At 37.8% G+C, this 16047-nt stretch overlaps 1 protein-coding gene across 1 annotated transcript; it reads left to right on the top strand.

Moving 5' to 3' along the window:
* Positions 1-3065: 3065 nt before the first annotated feature.
* LOC132124896 (synaptotagmin-1-like) lies at positions 3066-7735 on the top strand. Its single transcript, XM_059536046.1, has 8 exons — positions 3066-3188; positions 3421-3590; positions 4568-4663; positions 5056-5223; positions 5399-5566; positions 5955-6072; positions 6531-6664; positions 6928-7735. Exons 1-8 carry the CDS (start codon positions 3077-3079, stop codon positions 7165-7167), a joined length of 1206 nt encoding a protein of 401 aa, XP_059392029.1. The 5' UTR covers positions 3066-3076; the 3' UTR covers positions 7168-7735.
* Positions 7736-16047: the final 8312 nt, after the last annotated feature.

Consider the following 16047-nt stretch of genomic DNA (forward strand, 5'->3'; position numbering starts at 1 on the left):
TTTCATGTGAGATGTCGGTTTAGGGGCAGGATTGAGGTAAGGGTAAGAGGACAGAAAATACAGTTTGTACAGTTTAAAAACCATTACGTCTATGGAACGTCCCCATAAATCATGAAAACCAGTGTGTGTGTGTGTGTGTGTGTGTGTGTGTGTGTGTGTGTGTGTGTGTGAGAGAGAGAGAGAGAGGGTTCTGTGATATGCTGACTATTCACCCAGCTAACAGAATTTTGTTACAAGAACGTACTTGAAATATTCAGTGTTGGTTCTAGGAACATAAATAATGTCCAGTTTTCTTGATGTTAGAGGAACGTTTTTAAAGGGTATGAGGTTCCTCAAATGTTCTGCTAACTTAATTTTGATTTAAAATTCAACATTCTAGGAACAATGATTTGTAACATTCCAAGAACATAAAAATATCCAGTTTCCTTAATGTTGGTATAATGTTATTTAAAGGTTAGTATGATGTTCCTGAAACATTCGATCATTCAAACACCTGCTGTGAACAAGCACTAAAAGAAAGAGAAATAAGAACACAAACTACCTCAGCCACAGCCTTAGATGAACTGAAGATAAAAGATTTGATTAACCAACTCCACAAACAGCAACACAAGCTTCAGTTATTACTACCTAGACTGACGTTATTGGTGTTAGACGTCTACATAAGTTCTTATTGAGAATTAAGAGAGGTTTAGATGTTGACATTTTTCATTTAAAGTCACCATCATGGCAATCAGTGTTTGCTTTAGTTGGGCTCTTGACCCTTGACTTTTGCTTTTTTGGAAAGTTGTTTTTTTGGCAGTGATTGCAGGTGTTTTCAGAAAACATCTCTGCGTTGATAAAGCAGATCAACATGTCAACGTGTGTGTTTCTCTGTTTATAGCCAGTAATGCAGGGATATTAGCATTTTGGAAATGCAAGGAACTGAGAAGCCAATATCAAAAGTGAACTAATTTTACATAAGTTTGTGTCACTATAATACTCTCTTTTTATATTAAATTTCACTTGTTTGTTTTCACTTTTAATTATAGTTCCATTGTACTTGAAAATATATATTTTTAAATATAATTTTTATAGACATAATGCCGTATTTTGTTTTTCCTCTGCACTATTTATCCTTACAATATACATATAATAATCGGTTTGAGAAATGGGATGTATGGATGATATGATACAATATAACACAGTATAAACCTGCACTTCATTCCCTTTGTCTTATTTATTTATTTATTTATTTATTATCTCTATCTCTATTTTCTCTCTCTTAATATTTCTCCACTCCCTCTAAAGTGTCAAACAAACAAAAGGCCCAATTCAAGCTGAATGTTGAAAATACTGAATTATATGAATTGTAATAGAAGACTGAACTGAGATAAACAACAGAATCTTGTTTTACGGAATGATTAAAGCCTCATTAGTTAGTAAATGGACATTCTAATGGCTCTTTCCTGAGCTGATGCAGCTTCTGCTGTGGGCAGTGACTTCCTTCCCCTCTCTGTAGGCCTGCAAACAGTGAACAGTTTAGGAATGTGATCTGAGTATTAAAATATTATTCTTTATGTTTTAAACTACAACTGAGAAGCCAATATCCAAAGTGAACTAATTCTGCAACAGTAAGTGTCACCATAATGCTCTGTTTTTATACTGAAGTTCACTTCATGTAGTAAATGTGTTTATATGCTCAGTTTGTAGCTAGTTTGTGCTTTTAATAATAATTCCATTCTGCTACTCTTGTTTAAATCATTTTTAGACATGGTATTTTGTTACAGTTTTGTTTTGTTTTTCTCTCAAAACTGAGACTTGGACTATTTTAGTACTTTATTGTTGAATTGCGACAGTAAATGTTGAAATATGACAGCAAATGTTTTAATTGTATTCTCAAGGCAGCACTGTTTTATTTTTATTGCAATGTTTCACTGAAAAAGTATGTTATCTGTACACTTTAAGCACACCCAGTTTAATGGACTGCAGGTGGCTGTCAACACTAGCATGTTTAACTTTGGTGGTAACGACATTCTCCTTTTGTCATGCAACCAAAAGTTTAATGCGCTAGTATACAGTTAAAACCTTACGGAAGACTTTCCGTAACTTCAAATAATTTTCTTGTTTCAGTTACAGTTATATTTACTTAATTTGATTTGATTTGTTTCTAAATTGTACTTTATTTTATTAAAGGGATAAATTATGGAACCACAGACTTTTTTAATATAAAATCAGAATTGCGAGATATAAATTTAGAATACAGATTTTTTTTCTCACAGTTCCAAATTTGCATCTCTCAACTGTGAATTTATATGTTATAATTCTGACTTTTTTCTCAAAATTCTAAGTTTACATCTAGCAATTCTTAAAAATTGTTTTTGTTTGTTTCAATTTTTTGGATTGTTTGTTTGTTTTCGCCACAGAATAAAAAAGGTAATCATAACTTTTCCCTTGCAATTCTGAGTTTACAACTCACAATTCACTTACATCTAGCAATTCTGTGTTCATATTATATATATATATATATATATATATATATATATATATATATATATATATATATATATATATATATATGTGTGTGTGTAAAAAGATTAGAATTTATTCAAAATATACAATATTTTGGGGTCAGTTTTATTTATTTTGAAAGAATTTAACACTTCTATTCAGCTAGAATATGATGAATTTATAAACTATATATATATATATATATATATATATATAAATCTCTGAATTGAGATTCGCAATTAACATTTACATTTTTTATTCAGAAATAGCCTTCAATAGGAATAGTTCAATCAAAAAATTTTGTTCATCATTATTTTTCCAGTGGAAAACAATAAATGTTTATCAGAATGTTTACCAAACGTATGACTTCACTGTATGGTGCAATTTTATATTCACTAAGGTTTTGCAATGACATTCTTACAGAATTTTCATTTTTTGGGGTGAACTATTCCTTTAATTTTGAGTAAACTGTTCCCATCATTCATTGTAACCAGTAGGGGGTGTCACAAAACAAGGTTACTAACTCAGCCATAACTTGCCAGCCACTCACTTTCTTTTGTATGTCTATTTCCAGTGACCCACTGGTCCCATGCATTTCACCATGACACCAAGGCCGACATTAAAACCAACTAAAACACTTCACACCAGCACCACAACAGCTGCTCCAGGCTTCCTGGCCTCTTTACTGGACAGGATTCCTTGTGAGTATATCATATGAATCCTCTTTTCAGCACCTGCTCCATGGGCCCCGATCTAATTCCGCCACTTTTGCACATTTCTTGTTACTCAATCTTCACTGGTTACAAGTTTAACTTGTCATAAGTCTCCTGGACAAGGTCTCGCCTCATCCTTCAGATGTGTGTCATGGTGCTATTGCTATACTGGACCGCTGCTGTGATGTGTGATGGAATATTGTTGGTTTTGCCCCAACAGTGCCAAGATGGGCCATCTATGCTATATTCACTGCCATTGTCCTGCTCATTCTTCTCTGTGTGATATGCTGCTGTGTAAAATGCTGCTGCAAAGGGAAAAAGAAGAGGAAGAAGAAGCTGGACCAGAAGATCAGTATGAAAGGGATCTCAGGAACTACAACCGCAGCACTGGTGAGAGATGGCTCGTCCATGTTTGTGAATGCTGATTAAATTGTTCTTCTCGTTGGCACTAAGATTGGTTTTCCAAGAAACCAAGACCTTTCAAAGTAATAGATAGTAACTTCAACATTTCTCATCAAATTTTTCCACACTTTTAACTTTTATTGCTCTATAATCTTGGAATATATCAATGATAAACTAATTTGTGCCCGTGTTTATTTCTTTATAAAAAGATTTCAAAAGTAATGTGTGTAATGTCTTCACTAGTGTGGCAAGATAAAAAAAAAATAAAGTACAATTGTATCCTCATACACTCCCATCATAAAAACATGAAAAAACATCCAAGTACCATCCCCCAAACTCACCCCATTGGCTACAATTGTTGACATAGTCCTTTAAAGGAATATTTCACCCAAAAAATACAATTTGCTGAACATTTACTCTCCCATAATTTAGATGAGCTTGTCTTCCCACTAGAACATATTTGTAGAAATGCAGCATTACCTCATTTGCTCACCAGTGGATGCTTTGCAGTGAATGGGAGCCGTCAGAATGAGTGTCCAAATAGCTGATTTCACAATAATCCACAAGTAATCCACACCACTCCAGTCCACAAATTAACATTTTATGAAGTAAAAATCTGGGTGTTTATAAGAAACAAGATGTTAATTGCTGCACTGTAGTGGTGCGGGTTACTTGTGGATTATTATGATGTTTTTATCAGCTGTTTGGACGCTTATTCTGACGGAACCCATTCACTGCATAAAATCCAATGGTGAGCAAATGATGTAATTCTACATTTCTACAAATCTGTTCTGATGAAGAATCAAACTAATCTACATCTTGAATGATTTGAGGGTAAGTTTTCTTTTTCAAATTTTCATTTTTGTTTGAACTATTCCTTTAAGTTTTTCAAGAGTGCAAACCCATGAGCAATCAAATATTCCTCTGGGTGGTGTTCACTAACGGGCCACTGGATGTACTGACAGGTCCAGCCTGAGACAGAGGATGTGGAGTATGGCTCAGCTGACCAGCAGAGAGGAAAACTGCAGTACTCACTGGAGTTCAACGCATCCAGATCGGAGGTAATCATATCGGTTTTACTGATTTTAAAGCAGTGCACCCTCCTGGCAAGACATATAAAAAAAAAATGGAAAATTTTTTTTTTCCAAAAATTTAAAGCCCACATGAAATGGAAGCTGTGATCGACTTTAAAATCTTAATTTGGAATACTGAATAAAAAATTAAAATAAATAGCCGGGTTGAAGAAGCATAAAGACTGTTAAAAAATGACTGAAAAACAGTTTTGTCTGTGGATTAACGTGCATTGATGAATTTTTCCAGCACAGGTTTAGTAATGTGTACTAATAAAGTATCGGGTCACATGTAAATTCATGTGGAATATGCTTTTAGATTAAAACTGTCATAAAACAGTTTTCATAATCTTTCTTAATCTTATATTCCCTGTACTCATCAGCTGACTGTAGGGATAAAAGAAGCTGCAGATTTGAAAGCGATGGACTCAGGAGGAACATCTGACCCTTATGTGAAAGTCTACATTCGTCCCAACAAGTCCAAAACATTTGAGACGAAAGTCTTCAGGAAAACCCTTAACCCAGTGTTCAATGAACATTTCAAATATCAGGTAAACCATGCAGCATATAAAATAATTCATTATCATATGGGCATAGATTAATGTAGGGAAATAATCAGCTCTCAGATCAAACATTGACCTGATGAGGTCAATGTCAAGCTCATTAAAGTGCAGTTGTTAAATTGACAGTAACAAAACATTGATGTGTTGTTTTCATTGCTTGAAGATCCCTCAGAAGGAGCTGATTGAGTCGACACTGGTGATGCAAGTCTATGACTTCAACAGATTCTCCAAACACGACATCATCGGTGAGATCAGACTCAATCTGTCCACTGTGGACTGGAATCATGTGATTGAGGAATGGAGAGATCTAAGCGAAGCTTCTAAACATGAGGTTCAGTTAAATACTTTCTCAAGTTCAATGTTAGGACACAAATTATATGCAGTGCAAAGTGTCTTTCTGTACGAACCAGAAAATTGGAGGTCCTTTCTGTAGCTGCAGTATGGATCGTGATCACGTCACCATAGAGCATCATGTAAAATTAGAGTGAGTCCCCTTGGAGCAACCTTACGTGCCCTATACTGGCACACTGGTGACTAATTGAAATCTGCCATCTTTGCTCATAAGCACTCAGTTCTTGGCGTAATTTACATTATGACCCCATGCAAGTCAAGACTGAAAATCAAAATTGCCTGAACAAGACACAACAGGCATTTGAGCGTTCCCTATACATAGTGTAACTGCTTGTGTAATCGCATCTTAAATGTTACCTATGTTGCAGCAAGAACATCTGGGGGAGATCTGCTTTTCTCTTCGTTATGTCCCAGCTAGTAGTAAACTCACTGTGATCATACTGGAAGCCAAGAACCTGAAGATGATGGACCAAGGAGGCTCTTCAGGTGACATACTAAAATATCCTACGTCCTCAGTAGTCTAGTCTGCAATCAGTACTGACAGAAACAAAACTTCTCAAACACTAAAAATCAGGCCTCACAGGAAAAAAAAAACGTGCCTTTACTTTCAGTTTTACGAGTCCTGGGAAAAGTGAGTCACGATAAAAGAGTTCACATGAAAAAGCAAGCTAAAGCAGAAAAAACATTGCCATCAGTTTTAGATAAATCTGAATGTGATTTTAGTGCCACTTACTGGATTTTTTACTTTGGAAGTGTCACAAAGCATGAAAGAAGCAATATAATATAATTTTGCTGAAATGTTGCTACAGGCCACAATGTTGCAACTGTTATTTTAATTGCAAAATTCATCAGATGTTGCATTATTTCAGCTGCAGAGAGTATGTTTAACTTAAAAATGGATTAATCACTCAGTTTTTGTTGTTGTTGTTGTTGTTGTTCTGAAGACCCCTATGTGAAAGTTCAATTGATTCTGGATAAGAAAAAGTGGAAGAAGAAGAAAACATCAGTGAAGAAGCAGACACTGAATCCATACTGCAATGAATTATTCACCTTTGAAGTGTCATTTGAAAAGATTCAGGTGAGTGAAGCCTAACTGGTTGCTTAGATGAATTAAGGGTCCAATGGCAAATAAGTTGACAACATATAGTGTGATCTTCTGAACCCATTGTGATGTTTATCTCTGTTAGATTGTTTGATTCTTGGAGGTTTGATTTGTGTCTGTGAAAATAAAATAGCATTGTAATATCATAATATCATTCTTACATTGTGTTTTCAACCACATCAAGTAACCACATCATTCATGCGCATAACTGTTTGTTTCACTTATTATCCCTCATACAGAAAGTCCAGCTGGTCATCTCTGTGTGGGACCATGACAAAATGAGCAGAAATGATGCGATCGGCAAGATATATCTGGGCTGCGATGCTACAGGAAACCAGCTGCGTCATTGGGCGGACATGCTGTCCAACCCACGCAAACCTGTGACTCAATGGCACACATTACTCTCCTCTGAACAGGTGGACACAACGCTGGCCTTGAAACACACGCTAAAGATCCCCTTCACAAACAAAGCCTTCTGAAAAATCTGCATTCCCATTCCTTTGTAACAATAATCTCAAGAATTTCTATAAAGTTATACTGTGCAAAGGACAGACTATGGACCAGGACCATTGTTTTTTATATATTTGATCCATATTGTTGTAGTGAAACATTTCATTACTCTCTCCTACGTTGTCTTCTACATAATTTTTAGCTGTTAGCAAGTCCAATACATTTTAGTGAATTGTTCATATGAAAGTACATTGTAAATCTGTTTATAAGAATGATCTTCTTTAGAAATAGTATAGAAATTAGAAATTATAGTTAAATATAGCCGTTTGTCATTTCAAATAAGCTATAATGATACATCTAATTGTATTTGTTGTTTTAGCATAAGTTTATCTGGAAGATTCATTTATTGCTGTCACATCACCCTAATTTGTTGTATTGCATTGGTTTGCCACTATTCTGATGAACCTGTGTTTAAAGGAATTTCACAGTTTTATTGTTCATATAATTTCTCACACAAAGATGAAAGAAATCCACACTTGTCCAAATCTAGCCCAAAAGGCTTATTTCATTTATTGCTCAGAGGTCACAGAAATGTGCAAAAAATGTAAAGATGCAAAAATGCAGAATGTTTTCAGGTATTATCCCTTCCTCATTGCCATGTGAATATTTAAACATGATTTGAATACTGGACATTGATAACACAAAAAGTAGTTCACAAGCACTATTAGAATGAACAACATCTACCCCTCTAGAAATGTAATGTTCTCAGAATGTTCTTAGAACGTCCCGCTGGGGTCAGTGACGTTCCTAGAACCTTTCCCAAAATGGTCATGATGTGGAGTTCTTTATAGGGTTGGGGGACATTATTTGGAGAATCTTAAGGGATTAACACTGCTCAGAGTGCATTTGGTCCCACAATACAGAGTGTTAAAGTAACATTGAATCAGAGCTGAACTTAATGAGAATGTTAACAAGCAGAATTAATGAAGGAAAGAAAAACAAACAAAAGAGAGAGACAAACAGAAACATAACTACAACTGATTTAGTCACAGCCTTCCACTAACAGCCCAGGAAATCAACTGAAATAAAACACATGAATTCTCTAAAGATCTCAGCAGAGGACGATTAAACAACTGCACAAACAGCATCACCAGCTTCACTTATTACTAACCAGTTTGTCTAAAAAAGTTATTATTTAGAACAAAGGTTTAGATTTTTAAGTTTAGTTTGGAGTCACCATTACGGTGATCAGTGTTTAGTTTAGTTGGGCTCTTGAACCTTGACTTTATAACATCAGTTTTTCTGTGTAAATCTGTGTTTGCAAAACAGTGACTTATTGCTGTTAAAGTTTTAATCAGATAATAATAATATAAAAACACTTTGCACAAGTCATTTTGAACATCTGTGGGACTTTGATGCAAACATTCATCAAGAATCAGCATATGAATCTCAACGATGGAGACAAACAAAAAGCTTTATGCTGCAGTGCATTATGGGTGCACCAAGCAAAACGAATCGGTTCCCAGAATGCATTGCAACATGAATAAATTATGCACCTGAATTGTCTTACAATTTTATTCTTACTATTTGCTTTAATTTTTGCTATTTTTGTTGTGACTTTTTAGTAGCTGGAGTTGTAATGTTCAAAGATGTTTATCGGAATATTTTGTTGATCATCACCATTGTAAGATTCTTCATGTCTATATGTGCCATACACAAAAACGTCTTGTGCAGAGTTGTTTTTAAATTGTTTAAATCGTCCAAACACTATTAAAATACAACCTCCAGAAACAAATGGCTTCTATATTCGACAGTGTAAAATGTAACAATCAGTGAATCAAGCCACTACAAGATGATTGTTTCCAGCATCACATTTTCTCCAATTTTTTTTTACTATATTAATGTTCTTGTAACCACAGAACTACAGCATTAACAACAACAACAACAACAAAATAATGTTGTAAATGTAAAGGTCAAGAGCCCAACTAAAGCAAACACTGACTACAGTGATGGTGAGGTTTTGTGAAATGAAACTAACAGCTCTAATGTCAAGGATGGTATTGATGGGTGCATAAGCATGGATGTTGGTTTTTATCGTAGTCTTAAATGTGCTGCATGTTAAAATGTATGCAAAAGATGCTTTGAGTTTTTGAGTTGTATAACTGATCACATTTATAAGTTTTAACTTGCAGAAGGAATGTATAGGTGGATTTTTGATCTTAAAACTCTACAACCTCTTGGTATGAATGAAGATTTGAATTATTTTTTGTAATAATTTAAGGATATATATATGGGGGAACCTTGGGAATGTACTTGGGGATGATATTTACTTTTTGTATATATAAACTGATGCTGAGAACTTTTATTTGAGTCGTGAGATTTTTATTGCTATATAATTTGATGTATACTTTTGTATATGGATAATTTGGATGATTTATCGATGTTTGTTGATGTTGTATTTGCTTTGTTACATGTTTGAGATGTATGTGGGTATTTTTTTGTATCTTCATGATATTGGGTGTATTACGGTAATACATGTTTTGAAGGGATACTCCACCCGAAAATGAAAGTTTTGTCATTAATCACTTACCCCCATGTTGTTCCAAACCCGTAAAAGCTTCTGTCATCTTCGGAATACAATTTAAGATATTTTCGATGAAAACTGGGAGGCTATAGTCCATCTATCATCGGTGGTTCAACCGTTAGGAAGCGATGAGAATACTTTATGTACCCGCAGAAAACAAAAATAATGACTTTATTCAACAATTTGTCTGCTCTGTGTCTCTCCTCGTCATGGTAGCGCCATTTTGGAGAATATTATTTGGAGAATATGAGATGATTTAATATCATTTTAATATCTTAAATTGAGTTCCGAAGACAAAAAACACTTTTACGGTTTTGGAATGACATGGGAGTAAGTGATTAATGATAAAATTTTCATTTTGGGGTGGAGTATCCCTTTAATGAGCGCAGGTGTTGCTTGGTAGCACATGGCACTAATGAAGGGTTAATACATGAAAACGTTCTGCACTTTTGCACCTTTGCACTTTTTTGCACATTTTTGTGACCTCCGAGCAATAAATGAAATAAGCCTTTTGGGCTAAATTTGGACGAGTGCGGATCTCTTCCATCTTTGTATTTTTTGGATCAATGCACCTTATATTATTTGCCGAATTAATTTTTGGATGACTGTTTGGTGCTACAACCTTTTTAATGTCTTTAAAACCAGCAAAACCTTCTAATGTTTTGAAGCTTGGGATAAAAAGATGACACATTCAGTGCTGAGGTTTTAAAAATGCACACGTGAGACAGTTGTATCAGACAGACAGTACAGACAGGCGCATGTTGATTTCTCTTGTGACTACAGTAAGCACTAGATAAGGGTGAGAATATCAGGCTGTCAGCACACATGTGGGCCAATTACAGCCTTTTAATGAGGTTTCTTCTATTAAGCAAGTTTACAGAATAATAAAGGCTGGAGAACTCATTAGTTGCTTTTGCACAGTCATGTTTTAAAGAATTCATTCTTTTCAGTCATCAACAAGCACACAAGAAAATGGTTGGGCACCTTTTGTACCTTCTTTAAGATGTCCTTTGATTTATGTATGTTTTGTTTATATAAAATGAATGAAGCCAAAGCATTTCAAAATTGCCATTACACAAATAAAACATTTTTTTTTTTGCACTTTCTGAAGTAAATGCGAGCTCATTCAAAACTTGCTACCATGATACAAGAATGGCTGAACTGGTATGTGTTAACTAAGGTGTTCTGAGCTGGTGAATTGTTGTGCAGTTGCTAAATTGTTGGTTGTTGGCCCAGTTCAAAAAGTGTCTTTATAATGTTACAGTCCCTGGGCATTATAAATACACTGAACGAAATTATAAACGCAACGCTTTTATTTTTGCCCCATTTGTCATGAGCTGAACTCAAACATCTAAGACTTTTTCTATGTACACAAAAGGCCTATTTCGCTCAAATATTGTAGACAAATCTGTCTAAATCTGTGTTACCTTTGCCGTGATAATCCATCCACAACTCAGGTGTGGCATATCAAGATGCTGAATGGACAGCATGATTATCGCACAGGTGTGCCTTAGGCTGGCCACAATAAAAGGCCACTCTAAAATGCACACTTTTATCACACAGCACAATGCCACAGATGTCGCAAGTTTTGAGGGAGCATGCAATTGGCATGCTGAGTGCAGGAATGTCCCCCAGAGCTGTTGCCCATGAATTGAATGTTCATTTCTCTACCATAAGCTGTCTTCAAAGGCATTTCAGAGAATTTGGCAGTACATCCAACCGGCCTCACAACCACAGACCATGTGTAACCACACCAGCCCAGGACCTCCACATCCAGCATCTTCACCTCCAAGATCATCTGAGACCAGCCACCCGGACAGCAACGATCGATTTGCATTACCAAAGAATTTCTGCACAAACTGTCAGAAATGTCTCAGAGAAGCTTATCTGAATGCTCGTTGTCTTCATCAGGGTCTCAACCTGACTGCAGTTTGTCATTGTCGTAACGAACTTGAGTGGGCAAATGCTCACATTTGATGGCATCTGGCACTTTGGAGAGGTGTTCTCTTCACGGACGAATCCCAGATTTCACTGTACAGGGCAGATGGCAGACAGCGTGTATGGCGTCATGTGGGTTAGCAGTTTGCTGATGTCAATGTTGTGGATCGAGTGGCCCATGGTGGCGGTGGGGTTATTGTATGGGCAGGCGTATGTTATGGACAACGAACACAGGTGCATTTTATTGATGGCATTTTGAATGCACAGAGATACCATGACAAGATCCTGAGGCCCATTGTTGTGCCATTCATCCACAAACATCCCCACATCCCCTATTTTTGAGACTGAAAATTTCAGTTTTACAAATGCTAGAAATTTAGTTTTCAAAGGAAAGATTACTATCAAATAACACACCTAGGTTCCTAACTGATGATGAAGAATTGACAGAGCAGCCATCAAGTCTTAGACAGAGTTCTAGGTTATTACATGCAGAGTTTTTAGGTCTTATAATGAACAACTCTGTTTTTTTCAGAATTTAGCAGTAGGAAATTACTCCTCACCCAGGTTTTTATATCGACTATGCATTCCGTAAATTTTTCAAATTGGTATTTTTCTCCGGGCCTCAAAGAAATATAGAGCTGAGTATCATCAGCATAATAGTGAAAACTAGCACCATTCTTCCTGATGATATCTGCCAAGGGTAACATGTAAACCATGAAGAGTAACTGCCCTAGAACTAAGCCTTGAGGTACTCCATACTGCACTTGTGATCGATATGATACCTCTTCATTCACTGCAACAAATTGATGTTGGTCAGATAAGTACGATTTGAACCATGCTAATACACTTCCAATAATGCAAGTTTTCTAGTCTATTCAAGAGAATGTTGTGGTCAATATTGTCAAACGCAGCACTAAGATCAAATTGCACTAATAGAGAGATACAACAACAATCAGATGATAAGGGCAGGTCATTTGTAACTGTAAGGAGAGCAGACTCAGTACTATGATACGGTCTAAATCCTGACTGGAAATCCTCACAGATACCATTTTTCTCTAAAAAGAAATATAATCGTGAGGATACCACCTTTTCTAATATCTTGGACAGAAAAGGAAGATTCGAGATATGTCTGTAGTTAGCTAGTTCTTTGGGGACTAGTTGTGGTTTTTTAATCTGAGACTGCGCTATACCCCCCCCCCCTCTGGGGGGGACTGCTCACGGTGACCTGCGGGAACCTGTGGGTAGGACAGACGAGGCAAGAGAAAAAGGAGATCCCTCGCCAGGGGGCCGGATAAAGAGCAACAGAAACGAGAGAGGAGAAAAAAAAGTAAAAATTGTTCCGTTCCCAGACGCACAGACGCTCGGCCCTTCACCAGCTGGGTGAACTTTTCCACGGTGCCTGGCAGTGGCATTGAGTGGCCCTCGGTGACGCCGATGGCTCCTCCGATCTTGGGCAGCCGGCAGGAGTCCCCTGTTCCCTGCTCCTCCGCATTCTTGGTGGACGGAAGCAGGCTCCGGCCCCCTGGCAAATGGCGCCAACTCTTCCGCTCCCTCAAGGATGGCAGCCGCCCCTCCACATCGAGGGCAGCTGGCAGCGAGTTAGTCCGTCCCCGAAAATTCACTCCAGCCCACCGCCTCGAGCGTCCCCGGCGTCAGACTGCTACACCCTGCTCGATGGCACCGTGGGTTCACCACAGCGGCGAGGGATCTTCGGCAGAGCGTCCCCCCTTCCTCCCAAGTTTCGGCACCAGTGTAACACTTTAAAAACTTCACAATCATCGGGAAGAAGGAGTCGGGAACCGGCGGACATTCAAAATGAAACTTTAATTACAAAATAACCACAAACAGCGAGACAGCCCCTCGCGGACTACTGTCGCGCACAAATAAAAACCAAACACAAAATAAAGCCCAGGCCTGGTCCTCTCTCATCCTTCACTGTCGTCGCTCCTCTTTTGTATTCTTCCGATCTCCTCCGTGGGACGCAAGACCAGCAAGTGGAGCAGGTGTCGCTCATTTCCCAATCACTTCACCGGCCTCGCTCCGTTCCCACAGCTCTCACCCCGGCCCCACTCGTCACAAGTATCTATCTTGGAAGTAGTTCTAAAGTCATTACTGCTGTGATGTTGGGAAATGTCAACACCTGTAGATTGTTTATTTTTTGTTAATTTAGCCACTGTATTGAATAAATACCAGGGGTTATGCTTTTCTATAGGATAGTGTACTTTCCCGTCAAGCAATATGAAATACCTCTAGTTTTGTTTTCCTCCAGATGCGCTCCATTTTACGGGCTGCTCTCTTTAGGGTGCGAGTATGCTCATCAAACCACGGTGTCAGACTGTTTTCCTTAATCTTCCTTAAGCGTAAAGGAGCAACGGTAACTAAAATGCTAGAAAAGAGAGAGTCCATAGTGTCTGTTACATCATCAAGTTGTTCTGAGTTTTTGGATGTGCTAAGGAATTTAGATAAATCAGGAAGATTAGTTACAAAGCAGTCTTTTGTGGTAGAAGTGATGGTTCTACCATACTTGTAACAAGGTGTAGAATTTACAGTTTTAGCTATATGAAGTTTACAGAAGACTAGATAATGATCTGTGATATCATCACTTGGCTGCATAATTTCTACACCATCAACATCAATTCCATGTGACAGTACTAAATCTAGAGTATGATTTCGACAATGAGTAGGCAGGGGCGGATTTAGACATTTTGGGGCCCAAGGCAAACACAGACATGGGGCCCTCTACATCTCTTGTTTCCCTCCTTTTGTCAATCCTTTTTTTTTTTTTTTTTTAAAAAGCCCTACTTGTTACTTCTCTTCAGCAGTCTTCACACAGCAATGATGTATAGACATCTGGAGTTGTATCTGTAAGAAAAAAAAGAAGAAAAATAAAAAACACAGAACAACATTCTGTTTAACAGATGTATCCTCTGTAAAATTGTATTTACATAAAATTTTCTCTGTACAATAATATGTATTGTCTATTTACACAGGGAAGAGCTGTCATTGGTTGTCATTTACATTGGTTGTTCTGATAGTATCTTCTATATGGATCTGCTTGCTGCTACATGTTGTTTTTGGACTCCTGTCTTGTGTTACTAAAGTGAGAAGAAACACACAAGACAATAAGTGATCAATTATGGAGACATCATTTTAGTAAAAATAACTTACCTTTTAAAATGTTTACCTTTTTTCTTTCACTGACTTTCTCCTGCTCTCCCTTTTTTTCTGACCATTTCTTCATTTCCCTTGTCTCTGTTTTTGCATCTTTCTCGTCTTCTCTCTTTGGTCTTTGCCTATCTTTTTCTTCTTCTCCCTTTGGTCTTTGCCTGTCTTTTTCTTCTTCTCCCTTTGGTCTTTGCCTGTCTTTTTCTTCTTCTCTCTTTGGTCTGTGTGTGAGTGAGTGTGTCTGTGTGTGAGTGAGTGAGTGAGTGTGTCTGTGTGTGTGTGTGAGTGAGTGAGTGAGTGTGTCTGTGTGTGTGTGAGTGAGTGAGTGAGTGAGTGTGTCTGTGTGTAAGTGTGTCTGTGTGAGAGTGTCTGTGTGAGTGACTGTGTGTGTGAGTGAGTGTGTCTGTGTGTAAGTGTGTCTGTGTGTGAGTGAGTGTGTCTGTGAGTGAGTGAGTGAGTGAGTGAGTGTGTCTGTGTGTAAGTGTGTCTGTGTGTAAGTGTGTCTGTGTGAGAGTGTCTGTGTGAGTGACTGTGTGTGTGAGTGAGTGTGTCTGTGTGTAAGTGTGTCTGTGTGTGAGTGAGTGTGTCTGTGTGTGAGTGAGTGAGTGAGTGTGTCTGTGTGTAAGTGTGTCTGTGTGAGAGTGTCTGTGTGAGTGACTGTGTGTGTGAGTGAGTGTGTCTGTGTGTAAGTGTGTCTGTGTGTGAGTGAGTGTGTCTGTGAGTGAGTGAGTGAGTGTGTCTGTGTGTAAGTGTGTCTGTGTGTAAGTGTGTCTGTGTGAGAGTGTCTGTGTGAGTGACTGTGTGTGTGAGTGAGTGTGTCTGTGTGTAAGTGTGTCTGTGTGTGAGTGAGTGTGTCTGTGAGTGAGTGAGTGACTGTGTGTGTGAGTGAGTGTGTCTGTGTGAGAGTGTCTGTGTGAGTGACTGTGTGTGTGAGTGAGTGTGTTTGTGTGTAAGTGTGTCTGTGTGTGAGTGAGTGTGTCTGTGAGTGAGTGAGTGTGTCTGTGTGAGAGTGTCTGTGTGAGTGACTGTGTGTGTGTGTGTGTGTGTGAGTGAGTGTGTCTGTGTGTGAGTGAGTGTGTCTGTGAGTTAGAGAGTGAGTGAGTGTGTCTGTGTGAGAGTGTCTGTGTGAGAGTGTCTGTGTGAGTGAGTGTGTCTGTGTGTGAGTGAGTGTGTCTGTAAGTTAGAGAGTGAGTGAGTGTGTCTGTGTGAGAGTGTCTGTGTG

The sequence above is a fragment of the Carassius carassius genome, chromosome 43 (assembly GCF_963082965.1).
Source record: "Carassius carassius chromosome 43, fCarCar2.1, whole genome shotgun sequence".
NCBI lineage: Eukaryota > Metazoa > Chordata > Actinopteri > Cypriniformes > Cyprinidae > Carassius > Carassius carassius.